The sequence below is a fragment of the Halichoerus grypus genome, chromosome 2, assembly GCF_964656455.1.
Source record: "Halichoerus grypus chromosome 2, mHalGry1.hap1.1, whole genome shotgun sequence".
Taxonomy (NCBI): Eukaryota; Metazoa; Chordata; class Mammalia; order Carnivora; family Phocidae; genus Halichoerus; species Halichoerus grypus.
The window spans coordinates 160,487,820-160,510,211 of record NC_135713.1 but is presented as its reverse complement, the minus strand read 5'-3'; the positions used below and the strand labels follow the sequence as shown (position 1 = coordinate 160,510,211).

The 22,392-nt window shown below is 57.8% G+C and overlaps 1 protein-coding gene across 1 annotated transcript; it reads right to left on the bottom strand.

Moving 5' to 3' along the window:
* Positions 1–347: 347 nt before the first annotated feature.
* On the bottom strand, positions 348–21,795 carry GRAP (GRB2 related adaptor protein). The gene is made up of 5 exons (XM_036073505.2): positions 21,621–21,795; positions 15,363–15,460; positions 10,829–10,951; positions 2,425–2,593; positions 348–662 (listed from the first exon to the last, which is right to left on the bottom strand). The coding sequence occupies exons 1-5, from the start codon at positions 21,696–21,698 to the stop codon at positions 477–479; spliced, it is 654 nt and encodes a 217-aa protein (XP_035929398.1). The 5' UTR covers positions 21,699–21,795; the 3' UTR covers positions 348–476.
* Positions 21,796–22,392: the final 597 nt, after the last annotated feature.

Sequence of the window (22,392 nt, the reverse complement as noted above, 5' to 3'; positions counted from 1 at the left end):
ACCCTCAAGGGGCCATCTGAGGGTGGGGCAGGTGGGCCAGCAGATGGTCAGCCCAAGGTGAACCCATCTACCCTACGCATGGTTCCTTGGGCAGAGCCCCCAAAGGCCTGCAACTTAGGAGTCCTCAACTCCCCCTGAGGCTGGGGCCATTGATGGCTGGAGGTGGGGGGGCTTCTTCCCCCAAGGGCACCCCGCAGCTGGTAGCCAAGAGGAAGAGGCCAGCGGGAAGCCCGGGAGCTCCCCTTGCCTGCCGGGCACTGAACATCACAGTGGTTCTTGGGCCCCGGGGCCCATCCCAGTTTGTGCAAAGCAGTGGGCGCCTAGCCCGGCAGTGAGAAGACCCACGTTCGGGTCCAAGGCCCTCGGCTGAGTCCCGTGGGCCCCGGGGACGGGGCGTCCACGTCTTCTCTCTGGACCTCAGTGTCTGGTGGATGGATGATCTGCCGGCTCTGCCCCCGCCCCCGGGCCCCACTGGGTCACAGCTGCACTGGCTGGACGTAGCTCCGCGGGAAGAAGCCGATGCGTCCGCACAACCGGCCCCGCCACCAGTGGGGGTCGAGGCGCTCCAGGACCTCGATGATGTCACCGCGGTGGAAGCTGAGCTGTGAGGAGTCCTGGGCCGAGAAGTCAAACTGCGCCTGGGCAAAGCAGGCCTGGGAGGGCTGCGAGGGAAGGGGGTGGTTAGTGGGGACCTTTCAGGAGGCCCCAACAGGAGAAGTGAGTGGCTGCGGGTGGGAGAGCAGAACTGAGCTCGAACTCGCTTCTCACTCCAAATCCAGACAGATGGCCACCCCACCCCAAGAGCCCCCCGCTGCCTGCCCCCTGAATGTCTGCCGCACAGAGACTGTCTACACAGACCAACAGGACTGTCTGGTCCGCAGGAACAGGCCCTATAAACTGTAAAGTGCTGTGTGGCTGAGAACAGAGTTGACGGCTGTTGCCCTTGACCAGGCTTTGAGGGAGAGGGTGTCACCAAAAAGAGCTGCTCCCAGCTCTCAGGCCTGGATTCTGCTCCTATCTCTACCCCAAGGTGACCTTGGGTAAGACCCTGCCCTTGTGGGACTTAGTTTCCCCATCTGCAAACGGCAGCAGGACAAAGCTCTCTGCAGGCACGTCGGCCTGGCGCCGTGACGATTACACCCGGTGTCCCGGCCCTGCCTGCCCCACCAGGATCTCTGTTCTGAGCCTGTGGAATCTTATCCAGGATGGGTGATAGGATCAGCAGACAGGCTCTAATTAGCAGTTCTCTGCCCAGGAAGGAGGAGGCGGTAGCATGGGTCCCACAGGGTGGGTGACCCCAGGGCCCAGGCTGGAGTGAAGCAGTGGGTGTGGGGAGCCCTCAGGCAGCCCCCACCCTCCCCAGCTCCATCCTGGCTCCCTCACATTCTCCAAAGGCCGACGGTGGAGGGGAGAGAATGGAGGTCGGGGACAGAGGCCTAGCAGGGCCAAAGTTCGCTAAGACTGAGCGCTCACAGCTAAGCCAAGCCCCCACGGTCAGGCTGAGGAGGCCGAGCATCCTGGGGGCAACAGAGAGTACACTAATGGGGGTCTCCCAAGGCACTCTTTGACCCTCCTGACACATGAGACCCCAGGGCTCATTCTCTTGGACAGCAGGGAAACTGAGGCCCAGTTGAGGACTGAACTGACCGTGAGGTCACACGTGGTGGGGGTCTAGGAACAGGCAGGACTAGAGCTTCTCTGTGACAGCCCGGCAGCCCCTCCCCAGGATATGCACCCTTTATCCTTTGCAGAGCCCTGGCTCACCTGGGCGGTCCTAGGGTCCTGACTTCTAGCCCCGGGCCTTGCCGACACCCCCCTCGCAAAGAAAACAGTACCTGTCGGGAGCTAATAACCCCGTTGGCTGGTGTCATCATTCTAATCACACCCCAAGCCCGGCCAGCAGGTCTCCCACGAATGCTCCTCACACTGCCCCCACCCCACCGAAGGCCAGCTCCTGGGGGCACAAACCAGGACGGAGCCGACCCCGCAGGTGGTCTTGGGAGAGCCTCAGTTTCTTCACCTGTACAATGGCGACGATGAGGCCCCCAGCGGACTAAGCCCAGCTCAGTGCATGGCACCCGGGTGGCTCCGCAGGGTATCAGGACCCTCGTGCATTCAAAACGCGTACCTACTGTGACCACGCAGGGCGCCGCCGCGAGCTGAGAACGAGCCAGACACGGGGTGCCCCCTGCAATGTCCACTGTTCCTTCCCTTTCTTTCCCTCTGCGTTCCCACCCTTGCTTGTCCTACTGAGGTGCCACCAGAATGGGACTTCAGAGCCTGGCCTGGCCCCCTCCTCCTGGGACACCAGGCTGCGAGGGGCGGGGCGGGGCGGGAGGCCACGCCCACTCCCGGCCCCAGCAGGTGTCGAGCCCCTGTGAAGGCAGAAGGCGCGGAGAGGCTCCCGCGGGTCCGCCCGCCTACCTTGAGCAGGGGCTCCTCGTCCCGCAGGAAGACCTGCCGCTGCTTCGCGATGGTCGTGGTGCGGTAGAAATCCACCAGCTCATTCAGGGAGTTGAACTTCTCTTCCCACAGGAAGTACTTCCCCGAGGCCTCGCGCAGCACCTTGAAATGCTGCACCTGGTCGCCGTAGCTGGGGGAGAGGAGCCCCCTGAGCCGGGACCCAGGGTCCCCCCGGGGGTCCCCGTCCCTGCCCGCACAGCCCCGGGGCCTCCCTCCTCATCCCCACCGGGAAGCTGGTCGTTCTGGCTCCCGGGGGGATGGGGGGCGGGGAGGGGGGAACACCTGCGGGCAGGAGAAGGGGCAGGTCCGGGAGGGCAGGGGCCGGGCCCACTGACCCGGTGGGACGTGAGACCTGGTGAATCCCCCTCGGCGGTGGGCTATGGAATTAAGGGTGTGGGCGCTGGAAGAGACCACTGGGCTGCTGTGTGACCTTAGGCAAATCACTGAACTTGAAACCTCAGCTTCTTCATAATGGTAGCTCCTCCCTTTTGGGTAAGTGTCCAGAAAGTGCTGCGGATGGTTGATCGGCAACATTAAATGGGTTCCTCGGAAAAAGTGGTCACACAGCTCTTCTCCTCCAGCCGCGACCTTCTCCCCCATACTTCCTCCAGCCTCGCAGTCCCACTGAGGAGTGAGTCCTAAGACCATCCTGACTCAGACAAAGCCTGCCTCCGTATTGGGTGCTTCCTGTCTCTTCCTGCCCCCCTACCTCAAGAACCATCTATGGCTCCCCATTACCCTCCAGATAAAATCTTAACACCTTGGACTCAAGATTTGGCCCCGGTTACGTGCCCAGCCTCATTTCCTTCATACACTTCATATACTCTCTTCCCACATGCCTCATGTCCCATGCCAGGACAGGCCACAACGGATTGGGACTGGAGAGGGTACCGGCGTGGGTTGAGACAAGGGGTAGCACAAACCATTGTGATTCCCCTCGCTGCTGCAGGCCGGGCCCACCACATGGCCCAGGAAGTGCAAATCGGGCCCTTTGTACAGTGGGGAAACTGACGCTCCAAGTGCAAACTGTGACCTTCCCAGGGTCACACGGCAGCAAAGCCAGGACTGGGGCCACATCTGTGGCCAGAGCTGGGGCCTCATGTCAAGTGTCATTCCAGCATGCTCCCCTGTTGGTTCTCATTGTATAACAATAGGAATAATAATTATTCCAACTGTGGTATTGATAATGTCCCAGACCTCGTCATCCCAAGTCCAGGACTACTCCCTGGGCTGTGACCCCTAGGAGGCCTTCCCTCTCTCAGCCTCTGTGCCTGGCCGCATCGCAGCCATCCTCCCGGGCTCTGGTCAGCTCACCTGGGCCTCAGTGTCCTCACCTGCCCAAGGAAGGGGAGGGCTCCCGGCAGCTGCAGGGAGAACACAGAAGAGCCCCGGCTCCCCCGCAGGAAGAAGCTGGTTTAGGAACCTGCCCCGGGGCTGGTGGAGCTGAGAGCCCAGGGAGCCCGGGACCTGTGGGCGTGGCCACGCATGTGTGTTGGGGGCAGAGGCTGGCCACCGGGCGGGCACCGGCCCCTCGGCCACCTGAGCCACGGGCTGTGCTCTCATTTTGTGCAGGACTGAGAACCAAACAGTGGTCTGGAGACTTGATAGTAAAAAGGAAAAAACATCTCCTGGGTTCTAAATTTAAATCTTGTTAAACAATTTTGTAAGCTGGGGTTTGCCCACAGCCTGGGTTCCTCCAGGCTCACAGTCCAGGGTCTTGCAGGGCCCCAACAGGAGCACAGGACGGTCACCCGCAGCCCCCCAGGTCTCCTGCTGTCTCATCCCAGCCTGCCGTTCACCTCCTCCCCCTGTCAGCCCTGGGGTTGTTGTGCTGCTTTGTTAAACGTTTAAGATTAAAGACTGAAGACAAAGAATTGTTCAAGGTGTACATGTTTGGGGGGAGAATGGGGGTCAAAGTGGGATGCCCTCACCTTCCCATGTTAAGGGGTCCAAACCACATAGAACCCCTCTCTTTCCACTCAAACATATCTCCCCTCCAGGCCTTTGCATACATGATTGTCTCCAAATTCTTCTCCAGTCAAACTCCTACTCATACCTCAAAGCCCAGGTAAAATGGCCCAACTAAGTCAGAGGCAGAGGTCTCCTTAGGTTCCTCAGCCCCTCATACAGCCTTCTTCTAACCCACTGCTCCTAATGGCTTACACAGAAAAGGCAGGGAGGCAAGACTAGGCCCTCAGGGTCTAGCCCAGTTGGGAGAGGCTGAACTCGGGGAATGGAGCGTCAGGGCCCAAGGCTTAAGCGCTCATCAGGGTGGTTTACTCCTGAAAACCCTCTCCTGTTCGCTCTGAGCCATGATTCCAGCCCTCCAGGTGTCCTGGCCCTGAAATAGACCCGACCCCCTCTCTAAGACGTATCCAGATCTCAGGGCAGCTTAGCTCCAAAGGGAGCCAGTTCCCCCCACCCCCGCCCCCAAGAGGCTCTGGGACCAGGTGGAGCAAAGATCCCCAAACCTGAGACAAAGCCGCTTGTGTGCTGTCAGCAAGCATTGTTCCCAGGTGACTAAGCGGCCGGTGCTGTCAGCTGGGGGACATGCAGGTCTATGTTCCTGGGACGGAACTAGGGCAGGCAGGCGGAGGGTGCTTCCTGCCCTGTCTGGCCTGCCACAGCCTCCCAGAGGCCACGCACTTTCCTTGAGGCACCTCTGAGCCCGATGACTCCCAAGTGCCCTGTCCCAGCCAGATCGGGGTGGCCCCAGCCCCTAGACTTTGGCAGGGGTGCATGGGGAGGAGTGTCTCTCAACCAAATGCTGGGCAAGTGAGAATCTGCCAGGAAAACAGGGACCCCAAGGACTCCGTGTCTGGGCCCCCCAGTGCAGCAGAGGCAGAAGGCTCTGACTCGGGGCTGTCCCCAGAGAGGAGCCTGGGGTATGGGCGGCCCAGCCCCTCTGGGTAAGGGGGCAGAGAAGCTGTGGTAGGTTTGTGAACGAGATCTCAACCCCCAAGTGACCACCTGGAAAGTCAGAACGAAGTATTCCCTGATCACACAGGAGGATCAGCGAGTAGAGAACGGGAGATGAGATAGGAAAGGGGCAAGTGCCCAGGAGGTTTGTGCGTGTGTCCTGGCCTGTGTGTCCATCTCTATCGTATCTGAGTGTGTGTGTGTTTGGGGGGGGTCCTCTCTCTCTCTGGGGGGGTCCTCTCTCTCTCTGCTCTGCCACAGTGACTTCACATGTGGGTCCCTTTCTTTGCAGCCATAGGTGTGTTTGTCTCTGTGTGTGACCCCCACAGCCACCTCCCCAGGGGGCTGAGGGGCAGGGTCTGGCTTCTGGGCTGTCACAAAAGCCTCAAGGACCAAGTGAGGCCTGATGCTAGCAGCCGTCTGTCCTGCCCAGCAGGTTTTTCTGGCCTGGTGGTGGCGGCAGCTAAAGGGACAATGGCAGCGCAGGGAAGATGAGGAAGGCTGGGGTAAGGTCAGGAGCCCCAGGACTGCCCCAACTAGGGCCCGTGGTGGGTCCTCCTGGGCAGAGGCCTGCGTGCTAACTGCCCGTGGGGTGATGGCCATGAGGCATGGTCCTTCTAGCCTCAGTTTTCTCATCTGTGAAAAGGGCAGGGGTAGAATACATGGACTGCAGCAGGCGTGAAATAGGATCAAAGTGACCTTGGCAGGGACCCGTGGGTCTTTGGGACTCAGAAAAGGTGGCTGGAAGGTCGAACGGGTCTGCCCGGGCACAGAAGGTCAATGGACACTTGCTCTGCGTTTCCTTGCTGTGTGACCTTGGGTAAGTTACTGCACCTCTCTGAGCTTCAGTTTCCTGCAAACCAGGCTTCTGGGGATGGCTTCCTCTCCCTCTCGGTCTTTGCCTGCATAAGGTAGCGCCCTCCACCTTCCGCCACCTCTTCTGTCCTGCTTCATTTTCCCAAGAGCCTTTATCATCTCCCCAGATCTTATATAATCTGCTAATTGTTTCTTGTCTGTCACCCCAGTGGAAATGAGTGCGTAAAGGACAGGGAGCTTTGTCCGATTTTGTTCATGGCTGCATCCCAAGCACCTGGGACGAGGCCTGGTGCACAGTAGGCGCCCAGTGGCCAGAGCAAACACACGTGCATTGACTCCAGGGCACCTCTGGCCTGAAAGGAAGCGCAATACCTCACTTGGGAACCAACTGCCATTCACAGCAGAGGAACCTGGATGGGGGTGTGGGGCAAAAGTCACACAGCCCAGGCACTGCGCCCCAACCGTGCTCGCTGGTCTGCTGGCTGCCCGCTCAGACGTGCCCCTGCAGGTGGAGAGGAAGTAGCCCTCTGTAAGCTCGTAAAGGGCATCTAGCGTGGCCACTATCGCTCCACGGGGCAGCCCGAGGCCCATAAACCCCACCTCTGACAGCTTTATGGGGCTTGGCATGAGCATGCGGGAGATGCCACGTGTCGTGGGGTCAGAGTCCCCAAGAGCCAAGTCAGCGAGGGTGGAGATGCTCTCACGCATGGATTTGCACAGCTGTCACTTTTCTGGAGGGCCACTGGGTCCCCGGACTCTGTGACACCTGGGGTTATTGTCTCCACGCTGTAGATGAAAACATTACAGCCAAGAAGAAAGCCAGGGCCTGCCTCACAGCAGGTTCTGAGCAAAGTCAGGACGAGAACTGGGTTCCCTGCCACTCCATGTCACTGCCCCTTCTCGAATAGCCCCGGATTCGTGGGCAGGGGGCTAGGAAGCACTGTGTGGCTCTTAAAGGGTAATATAATGATGACTACGATCGCCGGCATCTTTGGAGCACTTACTATGTGCTAGGCAGCATACAAAGCACTTGACCTGGATGTTCATTTTACAGATGAGGAAACTGAGGCTCAGAAGGTAACTTGCCCAGGGTTATACAGGTAGGAGGTATCAGAGCTGAGATTCTTGCTCAAAAGCCCACACTCGTAGCCATATATGCCCTCTGAGTCTGTTTCCTACTCTATCCCTGCCCAGTGATCCTCCAAGGGCCACTGAAACGCTCCCATGAGAGACAATGGACCAAGAATGGGAGCAGGACCTAGGAGTCCTGGCTCCACTGGGACGAAACCAAGGGTGGAGGACGCCACCTGGTGGCGCTGTGCACAAACCACAGCTAGCTGAGCCCAGGAAGCCCCTGCTGGTTCTGACCTTGGGGGGCTCGGCCAGGACGCCTTGGGGGAGGCGCCGAGCGGCACTGTCTGAAGGACACTCCCAGACCTCTTCCCAGGACATTGGTGCTGGCTCCCCTGCTCACCAACTGCATCCTATTACTGCCTGTTGTCCCTCCTGGTCAAACTTGTTGCTATCCAAACCCACCCCTCACTATCCCAGCTCCGGATCTTTGCACCTGCTGGTCCCTGTGCCTGCATACCCTCTCCTTTCTTTGTGCACCAAACTCCTACTCAGGCTTCAGGGTCCTCCTGAAGCTCAGATGTCACCTCCTTCATCATGAAGACCCCTGGGCCGGGCGGTGTCTACTTTCCCACCACACTCCTTGGTTTGACCCCGCCCTGTACACACACACACACACACACACACTCTCTCTCTCTCTCTCTCTCTCTCTCTCTCTCTGGGTCTGAAGCTGCGCATGTGCACAGGTGGGGCTGCATTTACAGAGAAACGCCAGAAGAGGGCAGTGCACAAGGTCTTAATGCTGGACGTTCAGGCAGTGTGATCTGTCAGCAGAGGAGGGAGGGGGGATTAGGGGAGCCGTTGGGGGATGGTTGGGAAGGTCACCACCTCCCCTCAGCTTCGGCTGCAGAAGCTATCCCAGTGAGTCCCCTGTGCCCCTGCTTTGCTGGATGATCTTGGACTTTGGAACTGATTCCAGGAGGCGCCTGAAGCTGGCCCAGCCCGCCTGATGGGCGCCATTCCCAGATGACCAAGTCCTTGGATAGCCAGCACATGGAAAACTGACATTTCCTGCTTTTGCAGGGACCCCAGAGGGAAGTGCGGGCTGGGCTGTGGAAGTGGGAAGGTGACCCGGGGGGAGGGCACTCCAGGTGCCACAACCATGGGCAACGGTGGGGGTGGGGGCAGGACTAAGAACTCACAGCATCTCCCTGACCGTGCTCCCATTTTTAAGATGGGGAAATAGAGGCTCAAGTCCGGCCAGAGCCACTCCCATCCCCCAGGGTAACCAGCCTGTTCCCTGTTGGGGAGGGATTGAGGGGTGGGGAAGAAAGCGAGAAGAGCCCATGGCTGCTTGCAGAGCTTGGAGGGGATCAGTTAAGTGCTGTGACCTCTCATGATGTTGGATCATTTTTACACGCGCCCCCCCCACCCCCCCGCCCAGCAGCCTTCCTGACCACAGCAGTCCGCCCCACACGGGTGCCGCCAGGCCCAGACGAGGAGATCACCACCACGCAGCACTCCAGTGTGCACATCGCACACCACGCTCCGGAACAGAAATGGACCAGCCAACAGCGCACCAGTCACAGAGCTCACCCCAGAGTCTGGAAGAGCCTGGAAGACACTGACTTACCTCCTCACCCCCAGCCCCTGCATTAACCGTCAAATTAACCATGGTCCCGGGTCCGTTCATCCTTTGGACAATCAAGCCATCGACTGCAAACCAACCCGGTCCTAGGAAAACGGCCTCTTAGCGGCCACACCACCAAGCTCCAGAGTCCAGCACCTGGGCCTCCTTCCAGCTGCAAGCTTGCCACCCCAAGACTGCTCTCAGTGACAGTGAGGCTCTGTGCCCACTGCCCACGGAGACCCTAACCTCTGGCCCTGACTTCACAGATCCGTGGCATTCCCCGATCCGGCCGCTTTTCATGCCTTCAGCCCCCACCGCAGTCCCTGATACCATCCCCTCCTGCCTGGCTCCTCCCTGGCCAACCATCCTTCCTCCTTGTAGCAGCCAGAGGGATCTGCTGAAAAATGGAAGCCCATCACATCTCCCCCTGCTCCAGACCCTCCGTGGCTCCCTATGGCTCGGAGAGAAAACTCTACCTCCTTGCCAGGATCTGTCAGCCCCATCTCTGATCGTATCCCCCACCTCTCTCCACCTGGATTCTCTGCTCCTGTGGATGCCAACATGCCCCAAGTGCATCTTACCTCAGGGCCTTTGCATTTGCTGTTCTGTCTGCCCAGAAATCTCCCCTCCTAGGTCCTCATTCCCGGAGACCTGGGCAGCCTCCGCTTCCAGGTTCAGATCTTTGTTCAAATGCCACCTCCTCAGAGCGGCCGTCTCTGACCACTTGATTCCTGCTGGATGCTTTTGCTTCCTTGTTCGCTGTCTCCCCCACTCAGACATAAATCCATAAGGGCAGTTTTTACTGTCATTTCCCCAGCCTCTAGAATAGCCTGGCCCATGACACGTAGCTTAATGAATAGTCCTTGAATTTCTGTATCTATATCCTACTGTTCCAGGCACCAAGAATAGGAAAGACGGACCATACCCCTTCACCCCCGACTCCTATTCCTGTTTTCTACCTTCCAGCCTGGGTTCCTCTATTTCCCTAGTTGTGGCCTTTCGGACTGGGTTCCGCACTGCCCAGAGGCTGCTGCATATCACAAAGCGAGACCCTCCCAGCACGGCCACCCCGCTTCAATGTCGGGCACTATTCTAATCACGCTACATCTGTTGACTCAAAAAATATATAGGGCGCCTGGGTGGCTCAATTGGTTGAGCGACTGCCTTCGGCTCAGGTCATGATCCTGGAGTCCCAGGATCGAGTCCCACATCGGGCTCCCTGCTTAGCGGGGAGTCTGCTTCTCCCTCTGACCGTCCCCCCTCTTGTGCTCTCTCTCTCTCTCTCATTCTCTCTCTCAAATAAATAAATAAAATGTTTAAAATATATATATATATTGACTCATGTATTCTTTGCATTGACTAATTTCACATCAGAGAAAACAGGCACAGAGAGGTTAAGTGACTTGCCCAAGGTCACACAGCCAGGAAGTGGCAGAACTAGAATAGGAACCCAAGCAGCCTGGCTTCGTAGTCCATCATCTCGTTTACGGCACCATATGGCGGGACCCTGTCCACAGCACATCCTGGACACCTTCCCTGGGTGCCTGGTGCTCTCCCGCCTCCTGCCCCCAGCTGCTCCCATCACCTCAAACCCCGGCATCCTTCTTCCTCCCTTCACGATGAGTCCTTGAGGGCTCCTTACCGCTCATAGAATACCAGCCAGACCCTTCACACTGGCACTTGAGACCTTACAGTGGACTCAAGCCTGCTTTTCAAGCACGGTCCCATGACTCTGGGCCCCACCCTGGGGTGCGTGTCATTCCCCGACCCCCAGACAGTCACCTGCTTCCAGGCTTGGGCTACTCCTCCTTCAAGGATGCCACTCCCTGCACCTCGGTCCGTGAGCCCCTGTCCTGTGCTTCCAGGCTCAGCTCCAATGTGCCTCCCTGCCCACCCTTCTCTGCACTCCCCCCACGGATCAGAACTCACTTCACGGAGACCGAGAACTCCCCAGGGGAGCTCTCACTCTCCCGGATCAGGAAAGCTCCCAGGTGGTTCCGCTTCATCAGAATCTCTTCGGCCAGCTGCCGGGAAATCCTGCCCGAGTACCACCTGCAGAGGGAGGGGGCAGGTGAGGGCGGTGGGAAAGCCAGGCTGTCCCTTCCCCCATGTGCCAGGCAACATCACTGACCCTCACACCAGTCCCGAGACACGGGAGGTATGATTTGCACCCATTTCACAGATGAGTAAGCTGAGGCACAGAGAGGCAAAGTGACAAGCCCAAGGTTACATGCTGCGCAGGCAGGACCTGGGACCCAGTCCCAGCATTTTGGCTCCCGAGCCCAAGCCTTTCCCACCACGCCAGGCCAACATCCCCTTAGGAAAAGAGAAAAATCAAACCTTAGTGAACCTCCACCCAGCCAACCCCAGCTGAGCTCTTCCGTTTTAGATGATAGATTCTTAAAAGTGAAAAAATATAAAAATGGGATGACAAAAGCAATTGCAGCTTTGGTCTGATGAAGAAGGATCGCTCCCTCACCCATTTCACAGATGCACAGACTGAGGCCACCTGGATTTTTTCGTCCCAGGTACAAGTCCCTTTTCCGGCTGACCACATAGAACTGGGAACGCAGAAGCTCCTGGCAAATGCTTAGAGTCTTGCAAGACCCCCATTGCCCCCCCGACCCCCAATGCCTTGGGGTGCGGGTGAAAGGCCAGGACTCAGCTTCTCTGCCAGTCCTGCCCATCTTGCTGTGTGGCCCAGGCAAGCTCCCCGGCCTCTGTGGGCCTTGCCGGCCCTCACAGCGTCCAGGTGGTCTCTGACTGGGCCCTTTATTGTGCAGATGGGGAAACTGAGGCCCAGAGCAGCCCAGGGGCGGGGTCTGGAGACTCCTTTCCTTGTAAAGCTTCCCTTCCCTCTTTCAGCAAATGCTTCCTGAGTCTGAGCTGGGCACCGGGGGCGGCTGTGAGGTGGGACTTTTCCTGTTGTCTCAGGATGTTGCCGAGCCCTTGAAGCCCGGGGCAGGGGCAACAGGTGCAGCACCCCATGGTGTCCTGCCCTGTCCCCGCTCCCCACGGTGTCGCCTGCCACATGCGAACACTGGGATCCTGCCCTGGGGCTTTTTTTCTAGCGACTGTGCGCAGGGTGGGCTGAGCCCCCAGAACATTGTGATGTGTTGTGTTTATCCCCTCGGGAGCAGGTGGATAAACATTCAGCTCCTCTGCCCCCGATGAAACATTCTGGGGACACTATGCTGTCTCCCCACCCTCCCCGGTGCCTGTCGCCCGCCCACAGCCGCACTGGTAACACACCCCTAACCACTGGCTCCTTCCCTGCCCACTTCCCACTCCGAAATAAAGTCCTTGTCCTCACACCGTGTCTCAGGCCCTGGTTCTGGGAAGCCCACACCCAGAAGTGAGGCTTAGCCCGCTGCTGTCCCCAAACTGGTGGGGACCCCCGGAGCCCGTCTCACGATGGATTTCCTGGGAGGGGAGGTGGTGAAAGATGGTTGCTGAGTGTGGGGGCTCGAGGCAACCATCTGGAAAGCTCAGCCCAGGTCCCTGGAGTTTGGGAGGCCTGGATGGAGGCTTCCAGGCCAGAGGCTGAGCTGGGGGGCCGGGGAAGGGAGCTCCTCCACCGGGAAGCCCCCAGCAGGACACAGGTGCAGGCACAGTGAAGGAGCAGGGGCCCACTGGGGCCCCGAGTGGGCGTTTCCTGAGGGCCTGGGTGTCTCTAAAGAACCCACAAAACCCCACAGGAGGCGTCAGTGTGTGGGCGCCCGTCACCCTCAAAGGCTTTTGCAACCACACCCTCTGAGGGGGCCAGCCCCGCCCCCATCGGAACAAGGCAGGGCTGGTCCTCAGGTGGCTTGAAGGACAGAGTGCAGGAGCAACATTTCCCGAAGCCCCCAGAACCCGCCTCTCTCCGCCATGCCAGTGCCACGCTTCTTGGGGCCACCTCGTATCCTCCCCCATTTCACTGATGTGGAAACTGAGGCTCGGAGGAGGGCAGGGATCTCCCGAAAGGTTGCCCAGCAAGTCCCTGGCCTCAGGGCCTCCCCCAGTGCCACGGTGGGCACAACCCTGGGGTTGGGGGGGGCGGTGCACACAGCACAGGGCTGCAAATCCCATGCTGCCTCTTGCCGGCCAACCTCTCTGTACCTCTGTCTCCTTGTCCATGAGACCGTGATGATGGCACCCGGCTTGCAGGGCCCCTGGGAGATTGGGGGCCCTGATGAACTAGCTCATGCCCCTCGCCCCACAGCACTCCCTTAGGCCTGTCTGCTGCCCTCCCTGGCAAACTTCTAACTCCCAGGCCCAGCGAGCCATGCCCTTCTTCTGGAAAGCCTCCCTGCCGTCCACTGGCACAGTGCTGGGTGGGTGCCTCTGGGGGCCCCTAGTCTGCATCACGGCCCCCCCCAGGGGCTCCCTGGCCAGGCAGGGGAGACAGTGGGTCCTCAGGGAAGGAGCGGGGCTGGTGTAGGCCGAGTGAGGCCCTCTGGGACCCCAGTCCTCCCCCCACTGCCCCACACCCCAGGGCCTGACAGGCTGAGTCAGATGCTGAGCTGGAGTTCCCCCCTTGCTATTTTGGGGCCAGGGCAGGTGCTGAGGTTAGCCGAGAATATACCCGGGCATGGCCTCCAACAGGTTGGTTGGGGGCCTGAGCCCTGTCCCTGCTTTGTCCCAGACACCGGTGACCAGAATTGACCCCAGGGACCCCCAGGGCTTCGGACACCGGGACCCTCCACAGCTTCCAATGGGTAGAGAGTCTTGTCTCAACCACCAGCAGTGCCCGGAAAGGCCTGGCCTTGCCCTGAAATCTGCTCAAGGCGTCCCAGCAGCTTTGGGCCTTCTGGGCTTCCAGCCTTGGCCAGGACATTCCCTGCCCCTGGAGGCCTCTTCCTGACCCACCGGCCCGCGGGGGTCACTCCTACCTGTGGTCGCTCCCCGGGGTGCCTGGCATCTCTCCCTCGTGCCCTCCTTTGATTGGCAGAAAGACTATGAAAGGCCAGGGGGCAGACACCGGCCCCCTGTCACATGGCCCAGGGGGCCCGCTACGGGGCCTGGATCGGGGAGCTGTGGCCGCATGTGGGCGGGAGGCGGCGGCCTCTGTGTGGGAGGCTGGGGATGCCTGGAGCCCAATGAGGGACTAGCCGGGGACCTGGGTGGGATGGGGCTTGCCCAGCACAGGAAGCTGGAGGCGGGGGCAGCTTTGGAAATAACTCGAAGACAGATAAAGAGGAAACATCGCCCCCCCACCAGACACCGCCCTGATGGTGCACCTCCCTCCCCTTCTACCCCACAGTCACACACACCTCATGGCCTCCAGTCTGCCCCCTCCAGCCTGCAAGGCCCTGTCACTGTTCTCCACATCTGACGGAGTCCCTCCCCCCGCTCAGCCATCTCCGTGCTCCCCACCACCCCAGGCCCACCATTTGAGGCCCTCCTGCTGCTCCCACTGCCATGGGTTCGCCCTCATCGTCTTCCCTGTCCCCTCTCCGGGGAGTGCCTTTCTCTTTTTCTACCTAGCTAACTCCTATGCGCCCTTCAAAACCTCATTTGTTGCTACCTCTTCTGAGAAGCCTTCCCCAGTTACCTCAGGGCTGACTGCCTTCCCATCTTGTACTTTCTTTATGTCCCGTCTCTCCCCCAGGATGGGGCTGTTCCGACTCCCAGGCACTCCTCATGTGTCTCCAGCATCACCCAGGCCGGCCCCCCTGGGGTGTGGCTAGTGTTTGATGAATGACTGAGTGAGCGGCTACCTCCACCACCATCTCAAGCAGATCCAGTTGGTTTTTTCATAGGTTCTTGGCCACTGGGGCCTGTTCTGGGGCTGGGCTCTGCCCCAGCCATTCCCAGGGCGGCAGGCTGGGGTGCCACCTGCTGTGAGCCCGATGGGGGCTTCCCTAGGCTCCACACGTGACTCCTAATCTGCCCCAGTCGCAGGGCATTGGTCTGCTCAGCCAACGTCCAGCTCCCCAAAAACCCCCAAAGGCAGGGCCCACAGGATCTGCTTCCCACACCCCCCGTCACCCCTCCATTGTCCCCTTCACTCCTCATCCTCACACAAGGCTGAGCCAGCCTCTTAGAGAAAGCTCTAGAATCCTCTGCAGATTGAAGCCTCAGCCCTCCTTATGTTACAGATAGGGAAACTGAGGAATAGAGAGACCACACGGCAGCCAGCGGCCCAGCCAGCCGAGAGCCCAGGGCCCTGTCCCTCCAGCACCCTCCTGGATGTTCCCCGGTGTTCCAGATCCTCAGTGTTGTGGCCTGGGCTGGCCCTGACTCTGCCACCACTTTGGTCCTCACATTTCTGTCCCCTGCCCCTGCTCAGGGTAGAGACAGGGGCCCCAGGCAGATGAACGGAAGCCGGAGCGAGGAGTCCCCGTGCCTAAGGCGCGCGCCAGGCCCCGAGCTTTTCAGTCAGCTCGGCTCAGGCTGGGCCAGGCCAGGTGGGGACACTGGGCTGTAGGGCCTGGGGTGGGGGTGCCTTGAGCATAGGGCTGGGGTGGCAGCCACTCACGGATGGGGCTTGATGCGGATGTAGTTCTTGGGAATAAAGCCCTCAGCGCCTCGGAGCTCAGCCTTGTACCAGTTCTGGTCATCTTCCATGTTCAGGATCTGTGGGCAGGAGAGACATGGTCACCCGGTCACCGAAGAGGGACAACTGCCACCTGCTGAGGTCCTGCTGTTCAAGGACCCCAGGTCGGGGATCCCAGGACCCATTTCACAGAGGACGGTTGGGGACCTGCCCAAGCTCACAAGGACCATGTCTGATGTCTCAGTCCTGCTTGCTTTCAGGCCCAGGACAGCCTGTCCCCAGGAGGGTCACAGACTCCAGAGGCTGGACAGTTGGGGACCCAGAGGAGGTCAGTGGGTTGAACTTTGGGGGGCCTGGAGCTGGACTCTCAGGATCTGAACCCCAGGTCCCCAGCAGACCACATGGTCTTGGGGGGCAGATCCGGGGTGCCTTAGTTCCCAAGCTGTGCCCCTGAGTGTGGGGCCTCCACGGCATTCATATGCCACGCAGAGCCATGGGGTGGAGGTCTGAGGTCCCCCAGAAGGTCGGGGAGCCCCAGCCCGAGCTTGGTGCCTCCTGGTGGTTCACCTGGGGTCACTTGCCTTTAAACAGCCCTTATAATCTGAGTTGGGGGATGTCATTTCAGGGTGGTGGGGACTCAGGCACCAGGGAGCAAATAAGGGAGGCCTTTGGGCTATGATGGGGCTGCGGCCCGGCCTGCTCAGGTCACATGGGCCCCTTGTCAGCAGCCGCGCAGGTGGGCCGAGAGGAACTGAAACAGCCCGATTGGGGGTGGGCCTTGCAGGGGCTGAGCAACCAAGCGGCCACAGGTCTGGGGAGTGGGTACAGCATGAGTCTTGGGGCTCCTTCCTCCTTCCCCTGGGCCAGCCTCCCACATGGGACAGCTCATCACCCCAAAGGCTACTTCACAGATGAGAACCCTGAGGCCCAGAGATGGGAGGTGAACAAGACCACATAGCAGTGGGGAGGCAGAGCCCGTACGGCAAGCCAGGACTCTGGGGTCTGGGGTTCTTGGCTCAGCTGCTCTAGGGGAGACCGTAGCCCATGAGTTTTTAACCTCACTCCCCCTCCCACTTGTGTCTGGACCCAAGGCCTGGAGAGCATCTCTCCTGTCAGTCCTGGAGCAAATGTCAACATTAGCTCAATCCTAGTGGGTATTTGTTGAGGGGGGGGGGGGGAAATCAGATATACAACAGCATCCCAAGTAGAGGGCATTGGAAGAGCAAAGGGCCGGGGGCAGGCCAATGCAAAGCCATCAATTTAGTTCGATTTTCCTGGGAAGAGCTGAGATTTGCTCCCTTAGGCCCAGGCCTTGCAGGCAGGCACCCCCTTATCTGTCTGCCAGGCCCCGTTGAGCTCCTTCCTTCCTGACTCTGTAGCCGGGGCAAGGTCAGCAGCCCCAGGGGCGGACGGAAGCAGGTGGCTGACTCAGGACAACTTCTGCTGAAAACAAAACAATTCCCCAACTTAATAGGACACTTAAAGCCTGTCAGCTGCCTTCCATGGCCATGGGTTCAAGGAAGATGCCCGGGAGCCTGGGGCTACCCTACTCTGTCTGCTTCTAACTCTCTCCATAGTCCCGGCCTCAGTTTCTTCATCTGTGAAATGGACACATTTGTGGCCTATGCTGAATGTGGCAGTCTTGTAACTACAAAGTCCTGTGTGGCCATGTGACTGTCCTATCTCAAATAGAATCTTCGTTTTGTTTTATTTTGTTTTGTTTTCCTGTCATCTCCACTCCGAGGACCCAGAAATGTTCTCAATGGTTACATGAGCTGAATTCTTAATGTTCACATTGTTCAAAATCTACAGACCCCCCTGAGACATGAGAATTCGCACAAAGGAAAGAGACCAACTCCTCCCTGGTGAAATCCACATCTTGGTCTGCCCTCAGGGCTTTGCTCCCACCGTGTCCTCCACCCGGGGTGCTGTGTGGGGACTGGGAGGGCTGGGAGCAGGGGGAGGCGGGGCGGCGAGGAGCTTCTGCACTGGCCCAGGTGAGCGAGGGAGGCCCCGACCGGGTGGGCAGTGCGGGTGGGGTGTGGAGAAGTGGTCAGGGTCGGGATAGGGGTCGGCAGAGTCGCTGACGGGACTCAACAGCAGGCCGGGCACGAGACAGGTAGGGAGCGACCAGCACAAGTCCAGGGGTTGGCACCTGCTCTCGTGGCCATCAGCTGCTATCCCACAGCTGTCGAGGAGCAGATTGGGGGGCTCAGGGTCGACTCCACTGGGTCAGAGGTGCCATCGACCATCCCTCTGGAGATGCCGAGGAGGCTGTGGGCTCCCTGAGTCTGGGTCTCGGGGGCCAGGTCATCCACGGAGAGATGGGGGTGAAGCCGCCACCCACCTCCCTCCTCCAGCTGGGAGCGATGGGGTGCTGTGCCCCCAGAAGTGCCTAGCCCGACAGGCAGGACGCTTTGTTCCAGAGAAGTGATGTTTGGGGCCATTTGTCCAGAGTGGGTGCACCTGCCACCTAGGCTTCCTCCAAGACCGGAGCTCAGATTGCTTTATCCACGGGGGCTCCCAGGGGTTGGGAATCCGCCTGCGGGCACTGCTGTGACAGGGTCCCACCTCCAGGGGGCGCGCGGGAAACACTCGCTGGAAGAGTGAATGGAATGGCTCTAGGAGCGCCCCCCCCCGCCCCCTGCGCCCCTAGCCCAGCCAGGTAAAGGAGGGCCAGCAGACCCACACACCGCCGCCCTGGCCCGGGAGAAGAGGGGACACAGCGTGACATGGCAGTCACGTTTTTACGGTTCTACAGAAAGAGGGCTTCGCAGGAGTGAGACGGCTGAGGCACCTCGGGGACTAAATTTAAGGGGGCGTCAAGAAACTCAGGAATCAAGATAAAGAATATTTTAAGACAAGATGTTAAAAAATCAAATCAATGCAAAAACTCGATTACGTTCATGAGTTAACAATAAGGTATCAATACCAGTCCATTAACGGAAAAACGGTAGGGTGCTAATCATGTAAGATGCTACCCACTGGGGCAGATGGGTCCAAGTCCCCCTGTGCTATCTCCTCGATTTTTCTGTAAATCTAAAACTGTTCTGAAAATTAAAAAGCTAATGCAAGGGGCGCCTGGGTGGCTCAGTCAGTTTAAGTATCTGCCTTCGGCTCAGGTCACGATCCCGGGATTCTGGGATCCAGTCCCTCATCTGGCTCCCTGCTCAGCAGGGAACCTGCTTCTCCCTCTCCTCCCTGCTCGTGCTCTCTCTCTCTGTCTCTCTCTCTCAAATAAATAAAATCTTTAGAAAGAAAGAAGGAAAGGAAGGAAGAAGGAAAGGAGGAATAGCTCATGGCCCACCTCCCAAAACCAACCACTGCTAGCTTTTCGGATCATTTCTTTCTAGAAAGGTCTTTTTTTTTTTTTTCAGAGCACAAATCCAGTGCATGATGGGTAATTTTCCTTCCACAAAATTAATACCTATTGATTATCTATGCAGAGTACGTTTGCATTCTGCTTTTTGCCACTTGACACTGCATCATGAGCTTTTTTATGCCGTTAAACACCCTCCCCAAATAGCATTTTCAGGGCTGTATGATATTTGGTACCATCACTAGGTGGGCAGTCTAGGCTGATTTCACACTCCGCAAACTTGCACCCATATTCCCCACCCCTCGCCTGCTTCATTCTTTCCCATGCACTGTCTCCATCGGACAAACTCTGTATGTTACTTACTAATCTGGTTTGTGGCCCTCGGCTGCCACCAGAATGTCAGCTGTATGAGCAGTGCCTATGCCCATTTTCTCCTTGCTGAGTCGTCACTGCCTAGCCGAGGCCCGCGGACATGCAGAGTGCTCCCTGAATCCCCATGAGAGAACACACATACATCTCTGATCACGTCTCAGTTTTCCAGAGGCAGAATTTCTGGGTCACAGGACATGGAGATTTTTATGGCTTTTTATATGTTCTCCAAGTTCTCTGCAAAATGATTGTGTCACTTTACCTGTCCACCACCCCCATGTAAAAGTGCACATTTTCCCACACCCTCAATAACCTTGGAGATTCTTTTTAAAATAAAATTTTGCTGATCTGGCAAATGGAAAACAGTTACTTACTTTAAGTTGGGTGGTTTTGTTATTGGTGAAATTGGGCACTTACTTGCTTACATTGCTTCTTTGGCAATTTTCCCGTTCATATCCTATGCCCATTTTTCTATTATGCTGTTTGTGATTTTCTTATTGATTTACAACAGCTCTTTACATATTAAGGATATTAATATTTTGTCATGATTTTTTTGTGTGTTTGTTTAAACCACCTTCATTTCTTACCTAGGAGACTGCAAGAGCCCCTCTCTGCTTCCATTCCTGTCCCCTCTGTTATCTTTTGAAAATGTAAATCTGATCAAGTTTTTTTCCCTGCTGAAAACTCTTTATAAATTTAGAATGAAATACAAATCTTTCACAGGCCCTGATGCCTGCCTACCTCCAACATCATCCTTACCCTCTCCTTCTCACCCACTGCCCTTCAGCCACAGACCTTTCAGCTCTTCAAATACACAAATATGGTCCTGCCTCAGGGCCTTTGCACCAGCTGTTCTCCCCACACCTGGTGCTCTCTTCCCCCGGCTCTTTGCATGGCTGATTCCTGCTCATCCTTCAGGGCTCAGCTAAAGGTGTTATCTCTCTCTCTCTCTCTTCTTAAGTAAGCTCTACGCCCAATGTGGGGCTCGAATTCATGACCCCGAGATCAAGAGTCACATGCTCCATTGACTGAGCCAGCCAGGCGCCCCTAGGTCTTAACTCTTTTGAGAGACTGTCCTGACCACCCCATCTAAAGCTGTCCCTGCCCCCTCCCACCCACCGTCACCCTCATTCCATCTCGCTGTGTTCATTTCTTCAATCCATTCATCACCTCCTGATGTCACTCACTCTCTGGAATGTCAGCTCCCAGAGGGCAGGGACTTTGCTTCGCTCCTTGCTATATCCCCAGAACTTAGGACAATGCCTGGCACAGGGTAGGTGCTCAATCACTTGACAAATGTTTGTGGAAGGAAGGAATAAAAAGGCAGATCTTCCCACTGCCTGACATTCCTCCATCAGTCTTTGAGCCTGAAAAGTCCCCTCCTCAGTCTCTGTGCACACGAGGTGCAAATCCCCCTGGGAGGGATGCCCCCGTTTCAGCTAACACGTTAATCCTTCTGTCCTTCCTTGTTTCCTGCAACATTCCCCATGTTTTATTAGGAGCCTACTGTGGGCCAGACACTGCTTTATGTCCTGATGCTCCACTGTGGTCCTGGCCTCGTGAGCTCACCCCTTCCTTAGCCAGCACCTCTGTTAGAAGCAAACATGCTGGGAGTTGCCTAATGCTTTAGCAAAAGTTAGTGGAAAACGTGACTCATCTTGGGGTGGGGGTCATGGGCACAGGAATCTGGGAGGGAAGTGGAGATGTCATAGTCTTTACTATAATTGCCTTGGGGGACACCCAAGGATCCATCCTGTCCACCACTGGCTGATCACTCTGAGCCTCAGCTGGAGCCCAGCACCTACTCTGTTCCTATGTCCTCATTGTCCCACTCCCCACCAAGCCCCAAATCTGGGTCTAGAGACCCCAAACTGCTCTCAAAGCAGTCAATGAAGCCTCTGAACTAGACCCAGCTCTCCCAGGATGTCTCCTGCCCCGGCTAGGTGGTGCTGGTGCTAAGCCTGCCCCTGTCGCCCGCTGGCCACATGTCCCCAGGGCCCCCAGCCAGCAGCTCAGGTGGAGAGAGGAAGGGGATTCCTTAACGGGACATGGTTCCTCTTGGGGAGCATCACGCTCCTGAACCCCAACCCAGGCTGTTCAGTCTCACAGAGACAGAATGAAGGTTCCAGAATCAAGGTGTGGTATGACTTTCTTTTCCCTTTCCTCCACACTGCAGGGAAGCTCCTTCTCTACACTGAAATCACAGTTCTTCACCCTGAAAGCTTTTCTATCCCTCTCCCCCTCTTTTCAACTGTCTTTTCAAACTCTTTCCAGGAAAACTGGGCGTTGAACTGACTCCTGCCAGGCACTAAGCTAATGTCTCCTTGAATCTTCACAACGTGCCCCATGAAGGACGGGTCACAGTTATCTCCCCATTTCCAAGATGGGGACACTGAGGCTCAGCGGGAGGAGGCGACTTGTCCAGAATCACACAGCCAATACCTGGAGAAGCTGGGCCTGTCCTCCTCCGGAAGCTGGACCCTGTTTGGGGGGCTGTCCTGGGCCCCTGATTCTTAACACCCTCCCAACTCAGCCCATCCCAGCCACCCTACCTTGAGTGTGTCCCCCTTGTTGAAGGCCAGCTCATCACTCTCCGTGGCCTGGAAGCTGTACAGGGCCACAGACTCCATCCCGCTGGTCCCAGGCCCCAGCAGCTGGGCTCCGAGCAGGGTCGGCTCTTCCTGCTTCCTCTGCAGTCGAGGACCGTCTTCCTTTGTTTTGAGAGCGAGCTGTGCTTTTGAAGCGGCCTCCGAGGGAGGAGAAACAGGAAGCTGACAAGTCACAGAGCACAGCGAGCCTGTGAGCAGCCCGGCCCCTACCTTAGACCCCAAAGGCCAGGTATGGCTCTTGGGGAGTCCCCAGGCAGCCCTGGGAGGGGGTGCCCTCTTCTACCCATGTCACAGATGAGGTACAGAGGTTTCCAGAGAAAAAGTGCCTTCCTGGCAGCTCGGGTAATGTGTCTCATGGTCCCAACCACCCCCACCGGCTTGCCAATCTGCCCTTCACATTTTCTGAACTCCAAGGCCTCTCAGAACTCCCCAGGGCCTGCCTCGTCCACCCCGAGCTCCTTGCCTGACATTCAAGGCACTTCCAAGCCATTACCCCTGCCCACCACTGCTCCTCTCTAGAGCCATCCTTTGTTATCTTCTTGCCCTGTGAACAAACACTGGGTGGGGGGGGGGGGGACACACTGCTCTTTCATGCCCCTGCCTTTTGCACATGCAGGTCCCTTCCCCTGTCTCTTCCCGGGAGACTCCTATGCATCCCTCAAAGCCCATTTCAGAAGGTGCCTCTTCCGGTTTTAAACACTGGGCATCCTCCGTG

Excerpts from the sequence above, each read along its gene's own strand:
- GRAP (XM_036073505.2), bottom strand. The coding sequence starts at position 21,698 with ATGGAGTCTGTGGCCCTGTACAGCTTCCAGGCCACGGAGAGTGATGAG. Across the intron at positions 10,952-15,362 it reads ATCCGCATCAAGCCCCATCC|GTGGTACTCGGGCAGGATTT; the intron begins GTGAGTGGCTGC and ends CTCCCTCTGCAG. Across the intron at positions 663-2,424 it reads ACGAGGAGCCCCTGCTCAAG|CCCTCCCAGGCCTGCTTTGC; the intron begins GTAGGCGGGCGG and ends CTTCCCTCGCAG.